General features: G+C 35.1%; 3 protein-coding genes across 3 annotated transcripts; 1 reads left to right on the top strand and 2 right to left on the bottom strand.

Annotated features, from left to right (window-relative positions):
* Positions 1–3096: 3096 nt before the first annotated feature.
* Positions 3097–8433, top strand: LOC129294517 (histone acetyltransferase of the MYST family 2-like). Its single transcript, XM_054932944.1, has 9 exons — positions 3097–3477; positions 3817–3905; positions 4199–4258; positions 4893–5105; positions 5887–5955; positions 6476–6637; positions 7029–7122; positions 7214–7356; positions 7786–8433. The coding sequence occupies exons 1-9, from the start codon at positions 3171–3173 to the stop codon at positions 7987–7989; spliced, it is 1341 nt and encodes a 446-aa protein (XP_054788919.1). The 5' UTR covers positions 3097–3170; the 3' UTR covers positions 7990–8433.
* A 185-nt stretch (positions 8434–8618) lies between these two features.
* On the bottom strand, positions 8619–10582 carry LOC129294518 (uncharacterized). The gene has a single exon (XM_054932945.1). The coding sequence runs from the start codon at positions 10185–10187 to the stop codon at positions 9492–9494; it is 696 nt and encodes a 231-aa protein (XP_054788920.1). The 5' UTR covers positions 10188–10582; the 3' UTR covers positions 8619–9491.
* Positions 10583–13178: 2596 nt separating this feature from the next.
* LOC129294127 (beta-1,3-galactosyltransferase 7) lies at positions 13179–16895 on the bottom strand. The gene is made up of 11 exons (XM_054932268.1): positions 16605–16895; positions 16349–16445; positions 16200–16258; positions 15884–16098; positions 15731–15794; positions 14951–15023; positions 14743–14863; positions 14570–14657; positions 14332–14457; positions 13843–13952; positions 13179–13741 (listed from the first exon to the last, which is right to left on the bottom strand). Exons 1-11 carry the CDS (start codon positions 16739–16741, stop codon positions 13593–13595), a joined length of 1239 nt encoding a protein of 412 aa, XP_054788243.1. The 5' UTR covers positions 16742–16895; the 3' UTR covers positions 13179–13592.
* Positions 16896–22968: the final 6073 nt, after the last annotated feature.

The following is a 22968-nucleotide window of genomic DNA, read 5'->3' on the forward strand; positions in this document are numbered from 1 at the left end:
AGTTGTAATGATGATTTGTAATCCATTTGAGTTATAGGTCCAAATTCATTTGCTAAAATAGTGAAAATGTGAGTTGTTGAGAGTATTTAAATCTAGTGTTAATGATTTTATAAGTTATTGGTTGGTGAAGACTATTAATACCTAAAAATCTGTCTTAATAAGGGTTGTTGTTATGGTTTTGAACCCATTAATGGTGTTTTAATTACTCATTAATGATAATGTAAGTTATTGAAACTTAATAAACCTAATGGATATGATTGGGAGTGAGTTTGTGATTTAGATAAAAAGAGAATGCGAAGTTAGAATGTTGAAAATTGCTCAAATAAGGGCATTGATGGATATCCTTGTGCTTTAATTCTAAATTGACTATTTTGGCACTATTCAAACTTGAGGAGAAGCTTGGGAAGTTGTATTTCGAGAGGTAAACCTTTGACTTCTTAAAAGTTTAAGGTAATTGGGAAAAGATTTGGCTTGGATAATTGTTTGAAAAGTCACTATTAGTATAAAGCTCATATTTGATGTAAAGCTTGGCAAGGTGTTGTGATATGTGTGGTTATATGTTGATGAAATGACAAGTGTGTTATGTGTATCTTGCACGTGTTAATCATGTCATTCAATAAAAACATGCATATGTAGATATATAGTTATGAACATTATGGAATTATGGTGTTTGACAAGGTACATAGAGCATGATGGATATGTCTTGTGGTGAATATGTATAATGTGAAATTGTTAATAGTTTTGCATAGTAGGTGTTATTATGTGCATAGCATGATTGTTATGGAAAAAATTCACATAAGGAAAGAAGTAGTTGTGTTAAATCTATGTGGTAATAGTGGCTTACTACTGAAATTGGATGCTAGCCTTAATACTGATCGTTGAAATTAGGAGGTAGTCATTGTTTCATAGTTGGTTTAAGATTGTCTCACTTGTTCTTTAAGTAACTCAAACCTAATTAGCCTCTATCGATTCATGAGAAGGCTAAATTAAAGGTATGACATAGTATAGTTGTTAGTATGAGAAAAAAATCAAAGATCACAAGTGAGTGGGTTTACCCTGATCCGATAGCTCCTCACAAGTAAAAGGCTGGGTTAGCTTGATTTATGGGCGTAGCCACTAATTTCATGTCTAAGGCATCAAGAAAGTATAAGGTTGGCATTGATCATGCATATTCTATTTCTGACAATATAGTTGTTATTATTGTGGTTTAGCATGTTTTAATTAGGCACATGTAATTGTTATTATTGTGACCTTAAGATGTGCATTTTTGAAATATATTTGATCCTATGTGTTGCATGCCTGATCACATAGTTGTTATTTTTATAGGCGAGGCTATATTCGAAATATGTGCATATGATGAGCGTAAAATTATTGTCATTTGCATATGTAATTAATTGATATGCAATTATATAGGTTAGATTAATTTTGATTACTGAGTGGTTATATTCATTGCTCATTCTTCAATATTACAGGGTCCAACTCATTGGATCAAGATAAGAGAAAATGATTAGAGGTATAGGATTTTGATTAAATCCTACCTGTAGGCCTCCTAATTTAAATCATGTGTATTTTAATATTATTAATTTGCTAACTAGGATCTCATGTGATTCTTTTATTTACTTGCATTATTGTTGAAAATATCTTGTGTATTTTATGCTTTGAGCTATTGATATGTGATTGTAAAGCTTAATAGGGTCAAAATATTAATGCAAGTGAGATATAGTGTAAATGATGACATTAATGATTATTTTGTGAATTTTATATGGAATTACTGCCCTTTTTATGTTACTGTTAATCAAAGGGTTGATTGTTGAAATTATGATTTATGTGGATTGGCTTGACTGTGGTGTGCTGCACAAGTCCATAATAGTTTATTGGGTATGGTCTGAGGGTTGGTGTAAGCTGTTAGTACTTGTGTTATGGTTTAGACACCTGAGTTGCATGTTTATGTAAAAAAAGAGAGAGATTTGTAAAAGATATTTAACTTTTGATAGAAAAATGATTTCATTGTGAAATTGGTGCCATTAGCTAGAGTTAGAAGAAAGGTCTTTGTAGACACTTAAAACATCTCAATCAGATGTCGGATAGAGAATTGTGACATGTCGGAAGCTCATCTCGTGTGTTGTCATTTGGCAGCAAAATGTTGTCAAATTTCATGTCGCGGCACATGACACAAAGATGGCATGCTACAGTGCATCTACAGTATGCCATGGCACATGTGCTATTTTTGCCAAAAGCAATGTTTTTTCTCATCTTTTGTAAATGCTACAAGGTATTTGAATTCTCATGCTTCCGTATAGTAATTTTACTAATTGATGATAAATATGTGAATTTAAAAGTATTTTATATTGAGAAAACTTAGGATCTTCGTTTCTATAAAATTCAACTTGGTAATTCTTATTGAAGTTAGACCCTTGATTACCTTAAATTTGATAACTAATTGTAATTAGGTAAGGAAGATATTTCAAAAATTCTAAAAGCAAATGGAGTTTTAAAAGATTAGAGAAAAATTCTTGACATATTGGGTTCAATCCAAGATATTTAGACTCATGAGTTCAATTAGTTTAGTTATTATTATTTTTCTTAACTTTAGAAAATTAATTTATTCTATTTTAAATTTAAGTTTAGAAAAATTAGTTTACATTGTTTTAATGTAATAAGGATAAAATATATTCATTTGGATATGATCTATCCATTGAAAATCCTAAATTAAGTAAAATTGTGTCATTTGATTTTTCTATTTAAACGGTTAAACCATTTATATCTTTCATACTTGATTTGAATTTATGAATTGAGTTTTTTTAATTATAAAACTATTTTAATTAGTATTATTCTTCATAAAATAACACACTATAGAATTTTAGATTATTGTGAGTTGTCGATTAGTATCATAATGTCTCTTTTAAGCCTTTTTTCTTTTCTTTTCTTTTCTTCTTTGAAACAACTCGTTCTTCCCAAATTAGAGGTCTTGAGGGCATCCAAGGGTCAAGTCGAAAAAGAAAACGTTTGAGGCTGTTTTGCAGTTTTGGCCCCCCCAAAAAAAAAAGGGAATTGGGGTGTGAAAGAGAGTCAGTCCATGGGCCTAATTCAATTGTGTGTCTGTATTCCTTGTCTTTGCCGTGGGAGCCACTTAAACCGGGATCGGGAGCCGCAGGAACCGGGACTGGAAAATGGGCTCGCTAGAGACACCGACAAGCACGGAAAACGGTTCTGCACCTGTCGCCGGTAACGGGAAAGCTCCCGCTGCCGATGGAGTACCCTTGCCGCACACGGGAGATGTCGAAATGGCTTCGGAGAAGCCGCTGGAATCCGATCAGTCAAAGAAGCGAAGGATTGCTTTGCTTCCCCTGGAGGTTGGTACCAGGGTCTTGTGCCGGTGGAGGGATGGAAAGTTTCACCCTGTAAAAGTCATTGAACGCCGCAAGATTCCAACCGGTGGCCCCAATGATTATGAGTACTACGTCCATTACACTGAGTGTAAGACCTTCATTTTATCGGCACCTTGATGTTGCGTGATTCTGAATGGTTAGGGTTTTGGCTATGATGTGTCTGAGCGTGACATTGATGTTGGTTCAGGTTTTGAATTTATGAAAATTGGTTCTGTAGCGTGAGAGCTACTTGATTGATGCCTGTGAACGTGATGCTTGGTATACTTATTTCTTAGTACTTTTCTAATTATCACTTCATGTCAACCGTTTTGAGCCAAACTATCGCCGTGCCATCTCACATCTGGTTACGTTTGGTCGAAATTCTAATTAATTGCAATAGTGAGATATCATATTAGTCTCTGATTCTTTATATATCTGTTCTTGGTAGTTAATAGGAGGCTTGACGAGTGGGTGAAGCTAGAGCAACTTGATCTTGATTCAGTGGAGGCTGTTGTTGATGAGAAAGTGGAGGATAAGGTAATAGTTATATTTTTGCCAAATAGCTCTGCTTTTCCAAATAAACCCTGGGGCTTGGTGGAATTTGTTTTAGGAACTTGGGCATTTTCATTGTAACTGATTTATTCTATGAAAATATATTATTTCCTTTCTCTTCTTTCGATTTTGGGTGGCTTCAGGTACCAAGAACTATTATTCCTCCATTTATTGGTAGCCTGGAATGATTTATACATACCTGCTGTCACATGAGCTGGCCATCTTTGTGCTAATATTGTCTGCCTCTCATTTAGAATATTGCATTTGTAAATTCCTAGGTGACAAGCTTGAAGATGACACGCCACCAAAAGAGGAAGATTGATGAGACACATGTAGAGGTATTGAGTTCTATCTCATCCTGATCAATTGCATGCTTGCTCGAAAGACACCTACTAGACTTCATTCCTTGTGCTTATGTGTTTCTGGGATAAGTGAGTGCTAATTGAAATTAAGGCCTTTGCCCTACAGATTGTTAGGAAGTGTACATAATTAGTTCTGGTACCCTTGCAAAAGCTCATACATTTGAGCAAATTTATACTTGAAATAAGCAGTTTTCTATGCTTTGCTGCTTATATGACTTCTGTGGATGAGCAGTAATAGATAAAAATACAAAAGAATTGAACCCTCTCACTCTCGGGACCTTTCAGAAATGAAAAACACTTTACGTGCAAAGAGAAAGATCTCTTATTGCAATTTTTTTTTTTTTTGGCTTGTGTGGTTTTTCAGAGAGAAATTAACTCATGAAGTCGGATGACGAAACATGTAGATTGGTGAGATTGACTGCATGATCAATATGAAACTCAAGTTAGAAGTACATTAGATCTTGATGCTGATAATTACTTTCTCCTATGAGAATCTGCATATATATATGTTGATGAGACAAATCTGCATATTTTGGTCAAATTATCCTGCGTCCAGTTGCTACTCTGTTTCTTATAATTTTGTCACACATTTTTTATTGCTGCATTATAGGAGGGGCATGAGGAACTTGATGCCGCTAGCTTGCGAGAGCATGAGGAATTTACAAAAGTGAAAAATATAGCCACTATTGAGCTTGGAAGATATGAGATTGAGACTTGGTACTTCTCCCCATTCCCACCAGAATACAATGACTGTGTGAAGCTGTACTTTTGTGAATTTTGTCTCAATTTCATGAAGCGCAAAGAACAGCTTCAGAGGCATATGGTGAGCTGTGCTTCAAATTTCCTTTTATATTTTTTTGCTTTATGGAGCGGTTATTTTTTAGTTAACCATGCTTTTTTGAAGGAGTGTGCATCTGATTAGCTTCTTTTCTATTCTGCTTTGCAATGATGTCTGTTTTCTTTTGAGGATTTGTAGTTTACTTCAACTGGTGTTAGTTACATGTATTCTTATTTCTTATCAGTACTATCATATAGAAGAAAAGCCTTTTATCGTGTCAAAAGAATTCCAAAAAAGAAAATCAATATAAGGTGTGTTTTCTTTGCACCATTTTAACCCACTTTCTAGCTTCTGAGGAGTCATAGCAGCTGTTAAAATTTAACCTCGTTCAGCTGCTGAAAATTTCTTATACCAAAAAAAAAAAAGAGTGGAAAAGAAAAGAAAAGCATCCCAACACGTGCGTTTGTGTAGGTGTGTGTTAAGATTTGCTTAAACACTTGAACGTTTATAAAGGGGATGCCACTTTTAATGGATCACTAATCTTTTGACTGCATCTTTAGAAAACTATTGAAAAACTAGTATAAAACATGTTCACTTCACAATTAGAGTCCATTCAACTTTATGAATTTTAAATTTTTAGGTTTTAAATTTATTTTGTTTCTATGTCCTTGTTTTTAGTTGGATTTGTTTTCTTAAATAAAAAAATCTGCCCTCCCCTTCCCTATATGTTTGTCCTCAAAAAGAAAAAGAAGTAATTTGTTGGTTTACATACTTAACCTGAACTATCTTATATACCTTTCTTCTTCCCCTTACCTTGTTCATGCAGAGGAAATGTGACCTTAAGCATCCCCCTGGTGATGAGATATACAGAAGTGGTACTCTGTCAATGTTTGAGGTACTTTGTTATCATGGCTTGTGTTGTTTTGTTATTTCTAGTCAATAGTCGATATTTTATCATGTTTCTGGCAATTGATTTTTAAAGATCCTTTTTCCTCTTTTCTCTTTTAATTGGTCATTTTTAAAGCTTTGTCGATCTCCATTGTTGAATGGCTTCCAGTGAATTTCAATGCACATGCTTTATTGTTGGTGGGATTTGTGCTTTTCTCATTTTTCAATCTTCTCGAGATCTACATCTGTTCAATTTATGGATTGATTGGACTCTAGGTGAATTTTTTACCTTTGATGCATTTTAGTATGATTTTACTTGATCAATGCCTGATATTGAACTTTCTTGTCAATTTATCTTCTGATACATTTCATTTCAATGGTAAAGAAGCACACCATGCAATTATTTAACAGTCAATTACTAACTGTAAACTAAATATGATATTCTCCTATGTTACTCTGTGTGTGTTTATTGTTTTGATTTGATACTTTGTTTTCTTTGGTTGCCTTCAATTTGTCTGTAAAAACAGGTTGATGGCAAAAAGAACAAGATTTATGGGCAGAATCTCTGTTATCTGGCAAAGTTGTTTCTTGATCACAAGACCCTCTATTATGATGTAGACTTGTTTCTGTTCTATGTTTTGTGTGAATGTGATGATCGAGGATGCCATATGGTTGGCTATTTCTCCAAGGTAATGTTATTTCTTTGCTGTTACTTACTCTTGTTACGAATGAGATGTTTCAAATTCATGTATGACCTTCCAATGACTTTTTGGACCATTTATTTTGTCTGTTATAAATATACTGAATATGGACCTTTTTTAAACTTTAGAGGAGCATGAGTCATTTATCACGTAGTTTAGCTCCCTACTTAATTATTTTATTTTAATTATGTGGTAGCTTCAATTTCAAGAGGAGTTAATTTTATGTCGTACATACACAGACAGTTATAATAGTTCTGTGATATGAAGCACTTAACTCTTTTCTGCTTTCTTCACCGCTGTTTTCATACTTATTGGTTAGTATTTTTCCTTCTACGATGGCTAGCCTTATCAGTGCTTGTTTCTACGTTTAATCATGAAGGAAAAACATTCAGAGGAATCTTATAATTTGGCGTGCATCCTCACCCTTCCACCCTACCAAAGGAAAGGCTATGGCAAATTTCTAATAGCTTTCTGTAAGCTCTATATCTCTTTGGATAATAGATCCCGCATATATGTTTTAGTCCTATATAAGCAAAATCCGTTATTATTTCAAACATGGAGCAGCATATGAACTTTCTAAGAAGGAGGGCAAAGTTGGCACACCTGAAAGACCCCTTTCTGACCTTGGGTTGCTGAGCTACCGAGGATATTGGACCAGGGTTCTTTTGGACATCTTGAAGAAGCATAAGGGTAATATATCTATTAAGGTAAGCATCCTTTGTATTTCTTTCTTGAAATGTGTCTATTACTTTCTTTGCCCAAAATGTGAATTGGTTATTTCTGTTAAAGAAATCAACTAATTATGAAATCAGTAAGTTGTCTGGAAATAAAATTCCTTTTTTATCACTTGATACCAATGTTCAATTTTTTTTCTGATTGGGTTTTAGTTATGTACATCAATACATGTGTTTGGATTAATTCATCCATATAATATTGGTTGTTTACGATTCCAAATCGAGTTCCTCATAGGAGGTGGTTACTGCTGAAAGTCTCTTTATGATCTTAAAACTTATTACTTACAATGCTGAATAATGATGTGGAACGAAAGATATTTTAGTAGTTGACTATTTTATGGCATTATGTATTTTGGGATTTCTCTCACCATCCCTGACTAGTGATTGGCTACTTTTCCACAGGAGCTGAGTGATATGACAGCCATAAAAGCTGAAGATATATTGACTACCCTTCAGAGCCTAGAGTTGATCCAATACAGGAAAGGACAGCATGTTATATGTGCCGATCCAAAAGTTTTGGATCGCCATCTCAAAGCTGCTGGAAGAGGCGGTCTGGAGGTTGATGTCAGCAAATTGATCTGGACTCCTTATAAGGAACAAGGGTGATGGTGACATATCATCCAACAGACACTTAAATCTTGTATGGGTATAGATTCTAGGATAGATTTATTAAATATCACACTGTATGTGTTAGCTAAAAAAGGGTTGTTGCGTACTTGAATTAGCACAGGAGGTCCAATGCTTCCTATCCCTTGAAGCGAAAATCGGAAGACCCATGTTAGTTGCATCTCATCATGCCCATTTTGTTTGTCATGTTCTATGCTGCGCCGAATCTAATCTGCACTTGAGCTGGTTTAGCCGGGTGGGAAGGGGGGGGGGGGTTAAGCTGAGCATATCAGTTAGAGTCTATTGATGTTGATTGTGACTAGGTGAGTCCCCTCATGTTACACCTAGTCAAGGAAATAAGATGTATCATGTATAATTTGTGAATATTTTGATTTGTTATGGGCTTTCTATAGACCCTTCCAATGGGCCACGTTATTTGCACAATATCATACCACTCGACTGTGACTCTGTTAGTCTGTTAACCACCACATGGCATTTACAAGAATAGTGCGGCGCAAAAAAGTCGAATAACGTCGGCGTCAAAGAACAGGTGATCAAATTAGCGGGTTTTGAGCGCCATTCATACTATCCCACGCAATACGTGTATCACATTTACCTTAACGCTTATACTTGCCCCTCCATTAGAGTTCTGGACTCTTGACGATGGTTCTCTCGAGTTCTTTTGTTTTTGGTTAAAACGATTTTCTCACGTTTACCGACAGTTCATAAAATGTTTTGTTGTTTTGGGCTTGAGCACCTTTTTCTATTTTTATCTTAAAAAAGTGAAGAAAAAAAGAAAGAACGAACGAAAAGATGAAAGATGTTTGTTGGATTAGAAGTGTTCTGCGGTGTGTGTGATTTCACACAGCTTAACATCATTGACCCTGGCCGCGTCCATTGTAGTCGGGATTGAATTTTCCTCCCATACGCGCACTGTCTTGTATTTGCTAACATGCATGATGTTGACTGAACACTAGTCTTGGGTAACTGTTGAACGAGATATGCTGTGAGAGCTCGAGCTTTCAACAGTTTTCAATCTGCGAATGTCTAGAAATATGTGTAAAATACTTTTTTTTTTCCCCATGATTATAGCTGTGGTAGTACCATATATTCTTCTCTCCCGACTTCTGTTTCTGTGGCTTGACAAATCATAAATTTCAGCAATGATCCATCGGTTCATTCTGGAGACGCAGATTCCCAAGGACTACGATTTTCTCTAAACATTGCGCCCTCCAAGGTTTGAACTGCTTGCAGCTTCCATTTCTAATGGGCTGCTTTATTCCTATACTAATTTACACCTTGCGGCATTTTCAAGAGACAGTGATGAGTTTTCTGGTTAACCTGGGTTCAAGGGCCTCGATCTATGACCCAGTGGTAGTGCTGCGTCACCATAACGGGGGTACTAATGAAAATGAAGAAACTCTTCCGAGCTAAAAGTTGGTTAAGCTAAACTAAAGATCATTTACTTCATCTTTAGCCCAAAAACAAAAAATTGCATCCAATCATACACCAGTAGGCTGAAGAAGATGCCTTGGATGATGAATGTGTTGAAGCTGAAGAGTTTTCAAGGCAACCCCGCCAGATCTCCTTTTCCAAAGACTTTCCGCTTCTCTTTCTTCCTCCGATTTCTGTGCTCGCTTTACCACCGGCAATGGAGGGTCCATCTCATCAATGCTCACAGCAACACAAGTCTCGTCTCTATTCTTATTATTCCTCACGGCATATCGACGCCTACTTCCACAACTCGTCACCGTGTGAGCAGTATCGGGAGTGTTAGTGGTTAGACTCTTGGCATAGAAAATCTTCCTGAGTTTGGAGTACTTAATCAGAGCAGAGAAGGGGGGTGTTGAAGCATTGCTTTTGTTGGTGAGGCTGGTGAATCCACGTGATTGCGAGGTGGTAGGTAACCCCGCTACTTTGTTGTTCCTCTTCACTTGACCCGTACAGCCGATTCTAGGGGACGAGGGATCGTCGGAGAACGATGCCGTCCGGTTCCCCCACCGTGGAACACTCACGTCTTTGATCATAGACGGCCCCGAACACAGCATCGGCAGGAATGTGCTTCTATGGTGATGATGATGAACCTTGTGGTAGCGATCATAACGACCATGTTCATGATCAGCCATGTTGCACCGTAGTTCACAAAATATCAGCGCGAAAGATCGAAGTGAGAGTGGAAGAATAGAAAGGGTGAGCATGGAGGAAATGGAGGAGAATGATGGAGATGAGAACGAGAAGACCAAGTCATTTGGGAGTTTGTGAAGAAGACGGCGAAGTTTTACTTGGTCAACATGTGGAATAATTAAAGATAAATAAAAGAGCGGAAAACGATCATCAAGACTTGGAACACGGGGAGGAGAAAGAGGATGAGGAGGACCGCTTCATTCATTGGTTGATTATTTTATCCTATTGGAGTTTGGCGAAGGCAAGATTTAATTCAATATATTAATGAGATTTGAATCGTCCTTCGTCCCAACAACCAGATGATCATGCTTGAAACTACCTATGCGCAGGTTGCTCCATGAATCATAGGCTCATCACACCCTTTATTGTCTTGTTTAATTTCTCTTTTTTTGTTTTTTTTCCGCTTGTTTAATTTCTCTTTTACAGCTCTATTATACTCCAAACCGCGACATAATTTGGGAATGAGGTTTCCAATAAGTCAAAAGAATCAAAGACAGTAATTACCAACAATGGCCTTGGCAATAAAACCTTGCCCCCTTATCCGCCAACCTCAAGCTCCTTAGTATATTTTAAGTTCTACTATATTAATCTCTCCGTTTTAAATTATACTAAGACATTTAAAAAAAAAATTGACATCCCAAGATAAAAGACACAACTTTGACAAGATTAATATTTTATTAAATAAGCTTATTTTAATATTATCATTTTTCTCACTCTATTTAATATTAATTTAGTATAGATTTAAGGTTATTAATAAATGAAAGATATTTTTTAAAATTTTTATTTTTATTTTAAAAAAATAAAGTTATTGAGTGTATTTAATGAAATTTATTGGTATGTAAAATTTTATTTAAAATTATCTTATAATTTGAGATGACAGGAATACTAACTTTAGTAAAAGCATTTGTTTTTTTTTTTAAATTACTGTTGGACAACTTGAAAACCATCAATGATCAATAATTGTCCATCATTCGATTGGGTGGAAATGAGAATATGGTTCCATTGCACTAGCAAATGCTGTTCAGGGGTGCATAACTAAATTATGAAACCAAGTGATAGACGTATGAGTCTAAAACTAGAGTTTCCACCAGAGCGATACGCAGAAACTAAAATTAAAATTACGACGGCATCGAAGTATAGGTAACGGGGTTAGCGTGTTTTGAGGGGTTGGGGCCCATAATCCATTTCTCGCCACGCGATCCATGTGTCTCACTTTTGCCACTTATAAGCTTACCCCTGCATGAGGGCTTTGACTTACGCAACTTTTGACCGTGATTTTCTTAGTGTTTTAAATAAATTTTTTTCGTTGTCAAAATGATTTTCTCATGCTTAGAAATACTTTATAGGAGTAAAATGTTGTGCTTAACTATTGACATGAATACAACTCTGGTCAAAGTTAAACAAAGATCTTTTATAATCTAGGCCCTTTATACTATGACAATGTGAGATAAGATTATACATATTAATAGATCTTGAAAAATGACATTTTACAAACTTTTTTTTAAAACAAAATTATAAATTTTTAAAAGTATTTCAACACACTTAATTATGATGTGATGATATCATTTCAATTATCTCTTCATTTAATAACTAAATTTTAAATTTTTTAAATTATTTTATATTTTAAAACAAAATACTTTAAAGTTGTCGTAAACGTCATTCCCCAGACGAAACATGTTAAGCGGGCGGGTATGATATTGAATAATTTGGTGAAGCCAAAATGAGGAATCAATCACGTGCGACAGAATGGATTATATATGTATGATGATTCGTATGTCTGCGGCCGACAGCCAATGATCGTGTGCATGTGGGAGGCACGTGGCTTATAAAATCAATGAATACCTCCCATGCAGTCCCGGACATCCCACAGCGCTTGTTGTGTCGTGTGTCATGCACTAATCAATTGGATTAATGCCGCTTCATTATTTGGTGCCCAACGCAAAAGGCCAAAATCTTTCTACTTAACTTTAAGAACACTTCATATCTTCATCCCCTATGTTTTTATTATGTCGATTCTGAAGTTCCACATTAATTATTTGCTGTTACATCAGGAAATCTTCGGAAGTCAGTAATCGCCATCAATAGGGTGCTTAATGCAAAGGATTTATCAGAAGATCAGCATTTTGTATCTAGATAAATAATTTCCTTTTTTTTTATTTTAAAAGGGGAAAACTTGGGCACCCAGTCGACATCAATTCTGGAAGAGCAACAGCGTCCAAAAAGTGAAGAGCACTATAGTGATGCAAAATGGGGAATGATTCAAAAGTGAAGGTGAAGCTGCATGACCATCATTGCCGAAGAGTGCATGTCATGATGGATGAGCATCGCATGCTTGTGTTTGATGCAAACGAAGCATACAAGGCTACGAGCCTACGATCACTACCTGAAGACTGATGCGGTTTCAGCTTTTTACTGAGCATGATTTTGTGGGTTGGATGGAAGATGAAATGTAAGAGATAACCATTTGGAAACACATGGATACTTGAAAACAAAAGTGTTTTGGTATTATAATTCAGCGGGTCTTCCTCCTCACTGATTGCTAGGTCTCAGTGAAAACTTGATTCCCCCAATCCTCCTTGGAATGTACTCTTGCTTTCAGATTGCTAGGTTCTGATTTGGAAACATGTCCGGAATTTTGACCACTAAGAGCTGAATGATCTTGCAAATCAGTTGAAAGCCCATAAAGCAGAGCATGTGCAGATTCCATGTCAATCTCTAACTCACTTCCATAAATCGTGACGTGACGGCCTTGACGGAAAATATTCCACTTGGTAACAGAGTTTCTGATGCTCTGCTGTCTTCAGAGTAATTTTAACTCTTCTGTTTCAAGAAATTATATCATTTCAGTTCTGTTAAATTAGGAGGAGGTTAGGTAGCTCGAGCATGTAGACGAATTTTACAAATTGATCACCCCGCCCAAGAAAAGTGAGCAATGAAGGTACAGTACACTTGCAAGTGATCATCCCTGGATATATAAATTATATTATCACATTGAACCGTATCAGTGAAACAATTAAGACAATGATTTTCATTACAAAGAACACAACACATATCTATAAAGAGGAATGTTGACAAATAAAATAAAATAAATCAACCATAAAGAGAAACGAATATAAAATGAGGAGAGGGGCAAAAAAAAAAAAAAAAAAAAAAGAGGCCTATCCATATCCTCCAACTTCCAAGAGCAAGACAGAAGGTATGAACAGATCTGTAAATCCATATTCATGCCGTTCAATTCCAGACTTGAACGAACAGCTTCAATGAAAATAATCAACCAGCCTTAGATGGGTGTAAAATTTTCTGTCATTTCTATGTATTTGGTTGGATTTCTGTCTCAAAATTGCCTTGTTAGTTCCAGAGTCAAGCGAACAATGAATCCTTCTTCCAACCACGCAAAAGCCTTCGTCATCTGAATCAATTCAAGATAAAGCACTCCAAACAGCTCCTTCCCCTTCACCACATTTTTGGTGGACATATTTAATCTTCTCCACTGATTTGCAGATTCCACTGCAGCTCCAATCAAATGAAGCAACGCATGTGTTACCTGCCTGCGCCTTCCACTCACAGTCTATAAGAAAGCATCAATCCCATATGAGAACCGCATCCAGAAGAACCTATATTACTTGGTAGTTATTGAGAGCAGAAAAAAATCAGAGACATATAGCATACCTGGAGGAGTCCCACAGCACATATTGCGGTCATCAATGTGTTCAACTTCGAGACCAATGAACCATGAACCAAGCGAGACATCTTCATTAGCATACTTGTGCAATATTGGCCTGCACTCACAATTTGTACTCCCATCAGTATTCTATGCCAAGCATACATCAGAGCCTATATATTATATTTGTATGCAACGTGAGAGATGGCATTCCATGGGTTGAGTTTATAAATTTAAGCACATTTTACGTATCCATCCTGTTAAAGAATTTAACCTAGTAATAAGTTTTTTGCTTTTACTAAAATCCCCAGAAATGATATTCTGCACAATAGCAAATCAGGTTTGAGGCTAAATTTCACATTCAAGGAAATTCAGTTCAGCTGTGAAATAATCTAAACGACTGAACTGATTGCTTCATATCCACCAAAAATTAAACATGCATTGCTTGGCAACCGGTAGGTAGCAATTAATTACTAAACGAAAAACCATATCCTTACTGGTTAATGGAAATGAAGGTAGCCAGATCCTTAGAAATTGCGTATATCTGTCCAGTGGCGTGTCGGAAGTATTTGTTCCCTTCTTCTCCAAACTTCCAGAACTCAGGCTCATGATACTTGACATCCCTAGAATTATGAAAGCAAATTCTTAAGATAAAACCAATCCACTACACGGGGCACAGAAGAGAATAGAACCTATATCTCATAATGGGACCAAAAAATGATCAAGTGGACTTACTTTCGGGCCAGAACAGGTCCAGATTTCATACACCCAATATAGACTCTCGGTTTTGAACGATGACGAGCCAGAGTTGATGCCAAGACACCTAATTAGCAACACAACAAAAACCTTCTCTGTGAGGATAGCAGGAAACCCGAGAAAGAATTTTAGAATCCTGAGACAGCGTATACCTAAGTTGACATGGACATCATCATCCACCTTGACATAAAAATCTGCATCCCATTTAGCAACTGCAGTAGAGAAGAAAGTCTTTGTCTTTGCAGACAGTTCGTGATACCCTTCAACATGTTCCTGCACAATAATGCGTAATCAATATTATGATCCCTGCCAGATATTCCAGATTATTCTCACTTGAACAATTATAATGAAATTTCTTACCAGCCGAAGGAAGTCATGATGCTGGGCATCCTCTGAATCAATGGCTCGATCAAGAATACTATTGGAAGTTGCACTGAGACAACCACAGAAATCCATCATGTCAATTCCACAATGTTGTAATTTGCATCCAATTATCTCTTATAAAAAAGTATTGATTTATGCAATAATTGTGGCTATCACACCCAGATCCCAAAAATAGTTTTTCCAAGCCGTTGCTTTCATTTATACAAGATTTTGAAAATACTCCCTAATTCCTAATTCTTTACAACAGCTAAATTTGGAGGATTGGAGATCTAGCTGCAACAATGGCTGTCAGAGTACAGGCATAGGCAAAATGACCAGAGAAATGAAGTGATATTAATTCTTGAATAAGAGGTACATAACGAGAAAATAAGAAATGACAACGTAGGCTTCAAGGAAAGGAGTAACTTCAAGGTTGATAAGCCGTCAATAATATTTGGCCATTTACAGTAACAAGAAGATAGAAACGGGTTACAAGTAGCTTGCGGCCGACACTTCTAGGGCTACAGGTAGGGAGAGATGGCAAAAGCCTATTTTGTGGTCATTCGCCATTCTCTTAGGCAATAATTCAAAAAAGGAATAGAATTAAGGTACTGCAGCTTCATATTGTATTTATGAAATCCTTTTAGAACCTGTTAAGTATACTTATTGAACACTACTGGTCAACATCAGTTACGAAAATACACGACTCTATCCTGATTCAAGTGATCATGTGGTTAATGGATAAAGCTTTGCAATCAGAATCATCCAAGTAATTACCTGTGGCCAATCATGAATCTGATGATAATTCCCTTCTCACGTTCCAATCGAAGAAGCTGTTCTCCTGGCCAAAAGTATTGCAAAACCCAAACTTCCATGAGAAATCAATCCATCACTTAGAGATAAAATCCACTCTCCCGAGCAATCCATTACCTTGTGGCATCCAAGTCTCCCTAACTGAGTCTCTCCGCTTCCTGCTGCTAAAAGCTGTGTTTATGCCAATTACTATAAACGCCTTCTTTCTGGGAGGTGCTTCCGTATATTTCTCAGAGGTGGTCGCCGCAGAGCCATCTGAGACACCCATTTCTCGAGAACTCCTAGCTGCTGCTAATTCCATTTGAAGCATGGCAACCTGTTTGTCTAGAGATCTGGCATGCATCCAAAGAAATAAAGAATAGTAAATATTCAACAACAACCGCCATTGCAGACAAATCTAGGGAAATGGAATTAGATTCAAAACAGCACTCACTGGATAGCCTCGTGGGTTTTGTAAACTTCGCTTATTACGTCCTGACTTCGTACAGGCTTCTGATATAGCAAGAAAACCCAAAGATTTTAAGATCAAAGAAAAGAATCAAACGCTTTTAGAAATGCAATTGAAAAACAGGGGGGAAATGCCTTTTCAGAAGTAGAATCCTTGGAGACGACTTGCAGTTCTTTATTATTCCGATGCAACGAAACAAGCTGGCCGTTTGATTCAGTAGGTTCCCATATCCTGTAAGAACCGCGATTTCCAGTCACGATAGAGCTCATATAATTGAAATACGAATATCAAGCTAACTCGCTAGTTTTCGTTCATTTTTCTTTTTCTGTTTTGGCTTGGAAATAAAAACGGAAAGATCAAAGTAATTGAAATCCAGGGCGAGGAAGAGACCTGCTTGCGATGAGCACACCCAGGAGGAATGAAACGACAGAGAAAATGGGAACCCATTTGGCAGAAACCTTGTTAGAGTTGCGATACTTCATTTTCCAGTTCTGAATCGAGTGCTGGGTCTGTTTCAGAGAGGGCATCGAAATGAACGTGGGAGCGGAATGTCAAAAAAGGAACGAGTCCGAGTCCAACAACTATCAATTATGACTTGGAGGTCATGTTGTCACTACCGTTAAACTAGAGGTTAAATAGGATTCAGAATAGTGAGCTTTTCCGTAGACCGTCAAAGGTTCGGCCAGACAAAACTGATTACCCATGACATTTATTGCCTTCTCTCCAATGGCGTCTGTCGCCAGTCACGCCTTGAGTTTAGATGTGTGTTATAATTGGACACGTTTGACCTGTCTTTCATTTGTTAATTCCCATCGCATTAGGACAAGCAACGAAGGAAGGAAGAACGAACTTCATTTTTATCACCAAGTTTTGTGTCATTTACATCTACAGTCAGACCAAGTGTTCATTAATCACAATATTCTTTTTCTTCATACCACTGTATGTTTAGTTTCAGTTGCAAGTTTTTGTAAAGCAGCGCAATAAGTAAAATTTTATTTTTAACCTAGTCCTTCCTTATTAAAAAAAAAAACAAAAGAAAAAACGAGGAAGATACGCGCCTGCGTACATACACAATCATGTTAAGGCTAAATTCAAACTCAAGACAACTGACTATTGACAATTAATGCAATGAATAGGTGTAAAAGTCTTACTTAAATCGAAGCCTCTGAGTTCGATGCTGCTCAATTATTAAATGATTAAATAAATAATTTAAAAGAAAGAAAAAAAAAACACAAGGAAGGCGGTGATTTCTTGGGAGCTTCCTTCTGAGCCATTGATAGCCAATGCCGTGACCTAACCAATTTACTTAGGTCCTCCGCGTTGGTTTTTCGTATCTGAGTGGGGCCTCCTGAAAAGTCTTCGTTGGACCCAACAATTCAAATTTCAAATTGAGGGAGCACTTTATTTTGCATGCTACTTGAAATTTAGAATGAGCAAGGAAATATCACATGCCATAGATTCGTGCTAACCAAGATACCATCGCATCAAATGTAGATTTGAGATATTCTAGACTTAGTTCAGCTATCATGAGTAATAATGTGGTGTATTTTTTATCACAAAAGAGGCAGTACAGTGATTTTTTAAAAGCGATGATGATTATTTTAGTAATTTCAATTACATGTTTCAGTGTTACCTTCATTCCTTAATTTAATCTTGTGTAAAACTTATCATCTTATTTTGTTCAGTGTTGTTATAGTTAATTAACGTTTGGTTTTCATCATATTGATTTTTTAATCTTTTAGAATAATTTCTAACCTCTTTAAATATTTTAAATGAACACTTAATATTATGTATTCGAAGAAAAACAGTCGTACATTTGTAATAGAAAAAATGAATATACTGAAAATAGGTTCAATATGGTAAATATAACATCTCAATTTAAATTTTTAGAATTAATTAGAGGTAATAGAAATTAGGAAGAATAATTGAAGGTAAATAAATTAATTAAAAATATTTTTTAATTTAAGGTAGGATAAAATTTCAAGTTAATATTTTTTAAAATGAAAATAATAACAGTAATAGTAATTAAAATAAAAATGATATATATATATATATATATAAGAGTAAATAAAATAGTAATAATAATAATATATTAAAAAACAAAGCAAGAAGGGACGGACGAAAGAGGTTTGAGGAGGGAGTAAAGTAAGTTGAGAAAAGAAATACACACACACAATGAAAAATATCAATAAAGGCTCATTGAAAACTTATTTTGAATCAAAGTTCTTAAATTTTTAAAATATTATTGCAGTCCAACAATCCTTATTTAATATTAAATTTTTTAAAAAAATGATACAATTGTTCATCATTTAAATTAATATCAAAATTGTTATACTTTATTTGTACATTATTCTACTTCACTTGTTCATTTATTTATAAAATATTGTTCATTGTTCTATTTAATTTATTTTCATTTCAAGTTTTTAAATCATCTTAAGGCAACTTATTGATTTTGATATTGTTTGTTGTCCATTGACTATTGTTTATTGCCCTATTTCATTTATTGATTGCCAGATTTTTACTTGATTTCATTTCAGAAAAATAAACAAGTGCATTGGGGCAATTAACAACATTCTAAATGGTAAAACTTAACCATCACTGGCCAATAGATTCCTTTTGCTGTCATAATAATGGTGTTAATATCATTCAATGTTGCAAATTAATTTGTTATAGTGGCTAAGGAGCTAGCTATATGTTTGAGTTAGTTATAGTTTGAAGAAGATATAACATTGAAATATTCTTTCATAACCAAAATATTGGTTTTTCTTATTGCGTGTATAAACATATATTAATGCCTGGGAATATTGCTGTGCCCATAAAGGACTTGTTTATTGTTTTTACTAAGATTTAATTTGAAAATTTGAAAAGTTGAAATGACTAGAATTTTTTTCAAGCATACTTGTACAATTTTATTGTAAAATATAATATTTATTTTACGTGATGTAAAAAAAGCAATAAAGATAAGTAGCGTTGTGATTGTTCGTTTATGAGAACAGTGGTGACTTCATTATGAAGTCTACCTATGCTAGCTTATGCTCCAACAGGGGGATGATCGAGGGAGATGGTGGCAGAATTTATGGAAATTAAAGGTATCCTAAGGGTATAAACCATTTCTATGGTTATGCTTGCAGGGCAGAATTCTAACGAATTCTATGCGCGTGTCGAGAGGATTGCCAATGGAGGAAGACCACTTTGTGTGTTGTAGTGGGAGAGAGGATATTTTGCATGTGTCAAGGGATTGCCCTGTGGCATTTGAATGCAGGAACTAGCTTATGCCATCTAGTTTGCATGGTTCATTTTTCGGGTATAGGAACCATGTGCATTGGATAAACTGGAATCTTACACGAAGAATCAAGTACAGGAGAGCTAATCGATGCATTTGGTTTGCTATTGTATGCTATCTATTGTGGTTGAACAAGAACACTTGCATTTTGAAGGGAACGCGTGTGATCGTGCAAGTGATCCTTGCACAAGCTACGGCCATTTTCTCATGTTAGAGGGCATGAGTATGGCATAGAGCTTGAGAGAATAGTAGGTTCCTTTGCCGAGGTATATTAAATTCAATGTTGATGGTGCAAGCGAGGGATCGGGGAGAGTAGTGACATGCAGAGGTGTAACCCGTGATCATATTGGGTTGGTTTTGGGAAGTTTCTTATTCAATATTGGAAGGGGCAGTAGCTTCCATGTAGAGGTGTGGGGCATGTTATGGGGATTGAAGAGGGCTTAGGAGATGGGGTGGTGGAAGGAGTGCGTGGAAGCTGATTGTCTGGCGGTGGCAAAGGCGGTACACTCAAAAATTTTGGACGAGCACATATAGAAGGCGACCTACTTCATGAAATCCAGTAGATGGTTGTTTGTGAATAGGATGCTGATATTGTGTGAAGCAATAGAGATCGAAATGCAACAGCAGATGTTGTAGCAAAGGAAGCATTGAAAGGGGCTGGGAAGAGATTTCGTTGTTTTATCATGCGCCTGGGTGGCTTGTGCGTAATTGTTCGGGATTGCCCTAGAGTGTGCGACACATGAGTTGGCTTTGAGCTATGTTTCTTTTTTTTTTTTCAAAAAAAAAAAACTAGATTTAGGCTAGTGTAATTATGCCCTTAGATTTTTTTTAAAGGGTTATATTGACTAACCCATCTAAACAAATCAAATATATTAATACTCTATTTGGATGAGAAAAAAAGTTCGTAGAAAAAAAATTAGAGGGATAATATTATCACTTGTTTTGTTTGGATGAACGAAAAAAAAAGGCAAATGATGTAATAACAATAATACCCTTATATTAAAATATATTATGTCACATTGCTTTATTTATAAGTTATTTTTACCAAACTCATTAATATCAATATAATAAAAATATAAGAAATAAAAGTAAGTAAAATTTTAAATATAACCCTAAAGTAAAAAGTAAAAGGTAAGAAGTAAGTCAATCTTATAATATTATTTTTTCTATCTCTTTCTCTTACTTTTTAAGGGCTGCTTGGAAATTTTAATTTGAAATAAAATAATTCTATCAACAAGTGACTTATAAAGTGAATTAGATTATGCTTCTAAAATGTGACTAATATACAGGATCGGAGGAGTAGTCACTACCTTTATTAAAATAGATTGAAGGCAAAAAAAAAAAAGACCCTCTAAATATTATAACATCAAAGAATTTGGCAAGATATATTTTTATTTAAAAATCAAAAAGAGTAATCTTGTTAAAATGAAAATATAATAACACGTGAGAAATCAAATTAACGGACATTAATGAAAGATTAAAAAGCAAATATATAAATATTAGCCTGATTTGTTTTCCAACAAAAATTCTTTCCCCACGTTACTGTGTTCATTTTATAAAAATCAAAAATAGAGAAGATGATGGCTGCAAAAGTAAGGGTGAAGATGTGTGTGATATGACTAGTCTGAAACAGTGTTTAAAAGAAGGTTCAGAAGAATCAGAACTAAGGAAATTAAGAAGAAAGGAAGGCAACATTGAAATGAAAATTTTCTTCACAAAATCTCTCTCTATGTGAAGAGAGAAAAGCAGTAAGCTTTACTCTATATTTTTTTTTAAAAAAAATCTTTTCAAATTAAACAAGAGAAAATATGTTTTCTTTCTTGTTTTCTCTTTTAATTTTATTTTTTCTCATATTTTCTTCCCATTTAAATAAGAGTAAATGACTTGAGAGTTGAGATAAAAAAGATTATTTTTACCCGGGATTCCTTTTAGGTGATCTTTTAGCGTGATTTTCTTGCTTAATCAGGATAAACTAGATCCAAATCTTAACTGACTAGTTTAAAAATGGATTGACTTAATTCAATCTACTAAGTCAAAGTTTATAGCAAACCAAATCAGTTGATTCAAACTGCAGTGAACATTCATTAAAAATTGCAGACGATCGATATCTGCATAAGATCCAATGAAATATAGTCGGTTCCCAAATACTCATACTTAGAGAATCTAACACTAAACGATGGCGGATATCAAGTAAATTAAATAATAAATATAAAATATAAAAATGGATAACAATTTAAAAGATATTGGAAGACTATATACGTGACTTCTTCGGACGTTTTTGAACGGCCTTGCTGTATTGTGTAAAAATTGAATAAATACAAAAGAAATCAAGTTACGCGAAGGTCGGTGAGACAATGAGGTGTTTGGAAAAATGTTGGAAGAGTTAGAAATGTTGCAGAAGTATCTTGGCTGAGAGAGGGTGTAGTGATGGTTGAATTGCACGTCGGGCAGTTCAAAGCTTGATCTTCCTCGGGCCTCGCCTTTCTTTCGGTCATATGAGGCTTTGGAACTGTTTAACCACTCCGATCCCCTGAAATATATTCATCCAAAATTTAATTTCAAATTACATTACATATGTACAATCCAACAGGACCATCAAACAAGGACGCTAAGGGATTTACGCACAACAGGTATCAGCAACACAGGCAAATTTGTTAGCTTTTTCTTGGTTCCTTTATCAGACGGTGGAAAGAAAGAAAAAGAGGGAAGAAAGAGGAAGGTGCAGTACTTCCAATAACAGGGGAAAAAAAAAAATGTATGGGAGAAATTATATTACATCTTTAAAATGCATGAACTTAATTAGCAACAATATTAAGCTCGAGAGAAGCTGCATCGTTTATAATTTGAATTTTTTATTTTATATTAATTATCTCAACCTGACCATAACAACCTTGTTTCCTTTTCTTTTTTCTGTTGAAAAAACTACTGTAAATTTTTAAAAGCGTAAATCACGAGCCATTTTTCTTTCCAACAACAGCTATATTGTCAGCCTGTGTTTCATTGTTTTGTGAATGAGTACCCTATTCGTACTAATGATATTCATGAGTTGGGTGTACTTTAATTTTGAAAATAAAATCAAACCGATTAGCAAAGCTTTGGACTTATTTGTTTTTTCTTTTATCGGTTTGGCTCGATTTTTCAGTCTTTTGGTTTAAAATTGGAACATTTTAATTTTTTATATATTTTAATGATCAATATACATGTGTGTGCATGAGCGCATATTTACGAATGATTTTTAATTTTTAATTAGTATTTTAATTGAAAAAATCTCTTGAGAACAAAATAATATTTTCAAACAATTATTTACCTATTAAACACTAATATGCTATGCGGATTTGAATTATCTTCATACTCTCTTTCAATAATCTCTCAATTTTCAATCTCAACTTTAATTCGTGAGATTACTAATTATAACAGAAAAATAAATATAACTTTCATTTAATAGTTATCGTTAATAAGCATTGTGGTCTT

This window comes from Prosopis cineraria, unplaced genomic scaffold (genome assembly GCF_029017545.1).
Source record: "Prosopis cineraria cultivar Desert tree isolate PC_DT_omini unplaced genomic scaffold, ASM2901754v1 PC15, whole genome shotgun sequence".
NCBI lineage: Eukaryota > Viridiplantae > Streptophyta > Magnoliopsida > Fabales > Fabaceae > Prosopis > Prosopis cineraria.

Excerpts from the sequence above, each read along its gene's own strand:
- LOC129294127 (XM_054932268.1), bottom strand. The coding sequence starts at position 16,741 with ATGCCCTCTCTGAAACAGACCCAGCACTCGATTCAGAACTGGAAAATG. Across the intron at positions 16,099-16,199 it reads AAAACCCACGAGGCTATCCA|ATCTCTAGACAAACAGGTTG; the intron begins GTGAGTGCTGTT and ends GATGCATGCCAG. Across the intron at positions 14,458-14,569 it reads GGACCTGTTCTGGCCCGAAA|GGATGTCAAGTATCATGAGC; the intron begins GTAAGTCCACTT and ends TCATAATTCTAG.
- LOC129294518 (XM_054932945.1), bottom strand. The coding sequence starts at position 10,187 with ATGCTCACCCTTTCTATTCTTCCACTCTCACTTCGATCTTTCGCGCTG.
- LOC129294517 (XM_054932944.1), top strand. The coding sequence starts at position 3,171 with ATGGGCTCGCTAGAGACACCGACAAGCACGGAAAACGGTTCTGCACCT. Across the intron at positions 5,106-5,886 it reads AACAGCTTCAGAGGCATATG|AGGAAATGTGACCTTAAGCA; the intron begins GTGAGCTGTGCT and ends TTGTTCATGCAG. Across the intron at positions 5,956-6,475 it reads GTACTCTGTCAATGTTTGAG|GTTGATGGCAAAAAGAACAA; the intron begins GTACTTTGTTAT and ends CTGTAAAAACAG.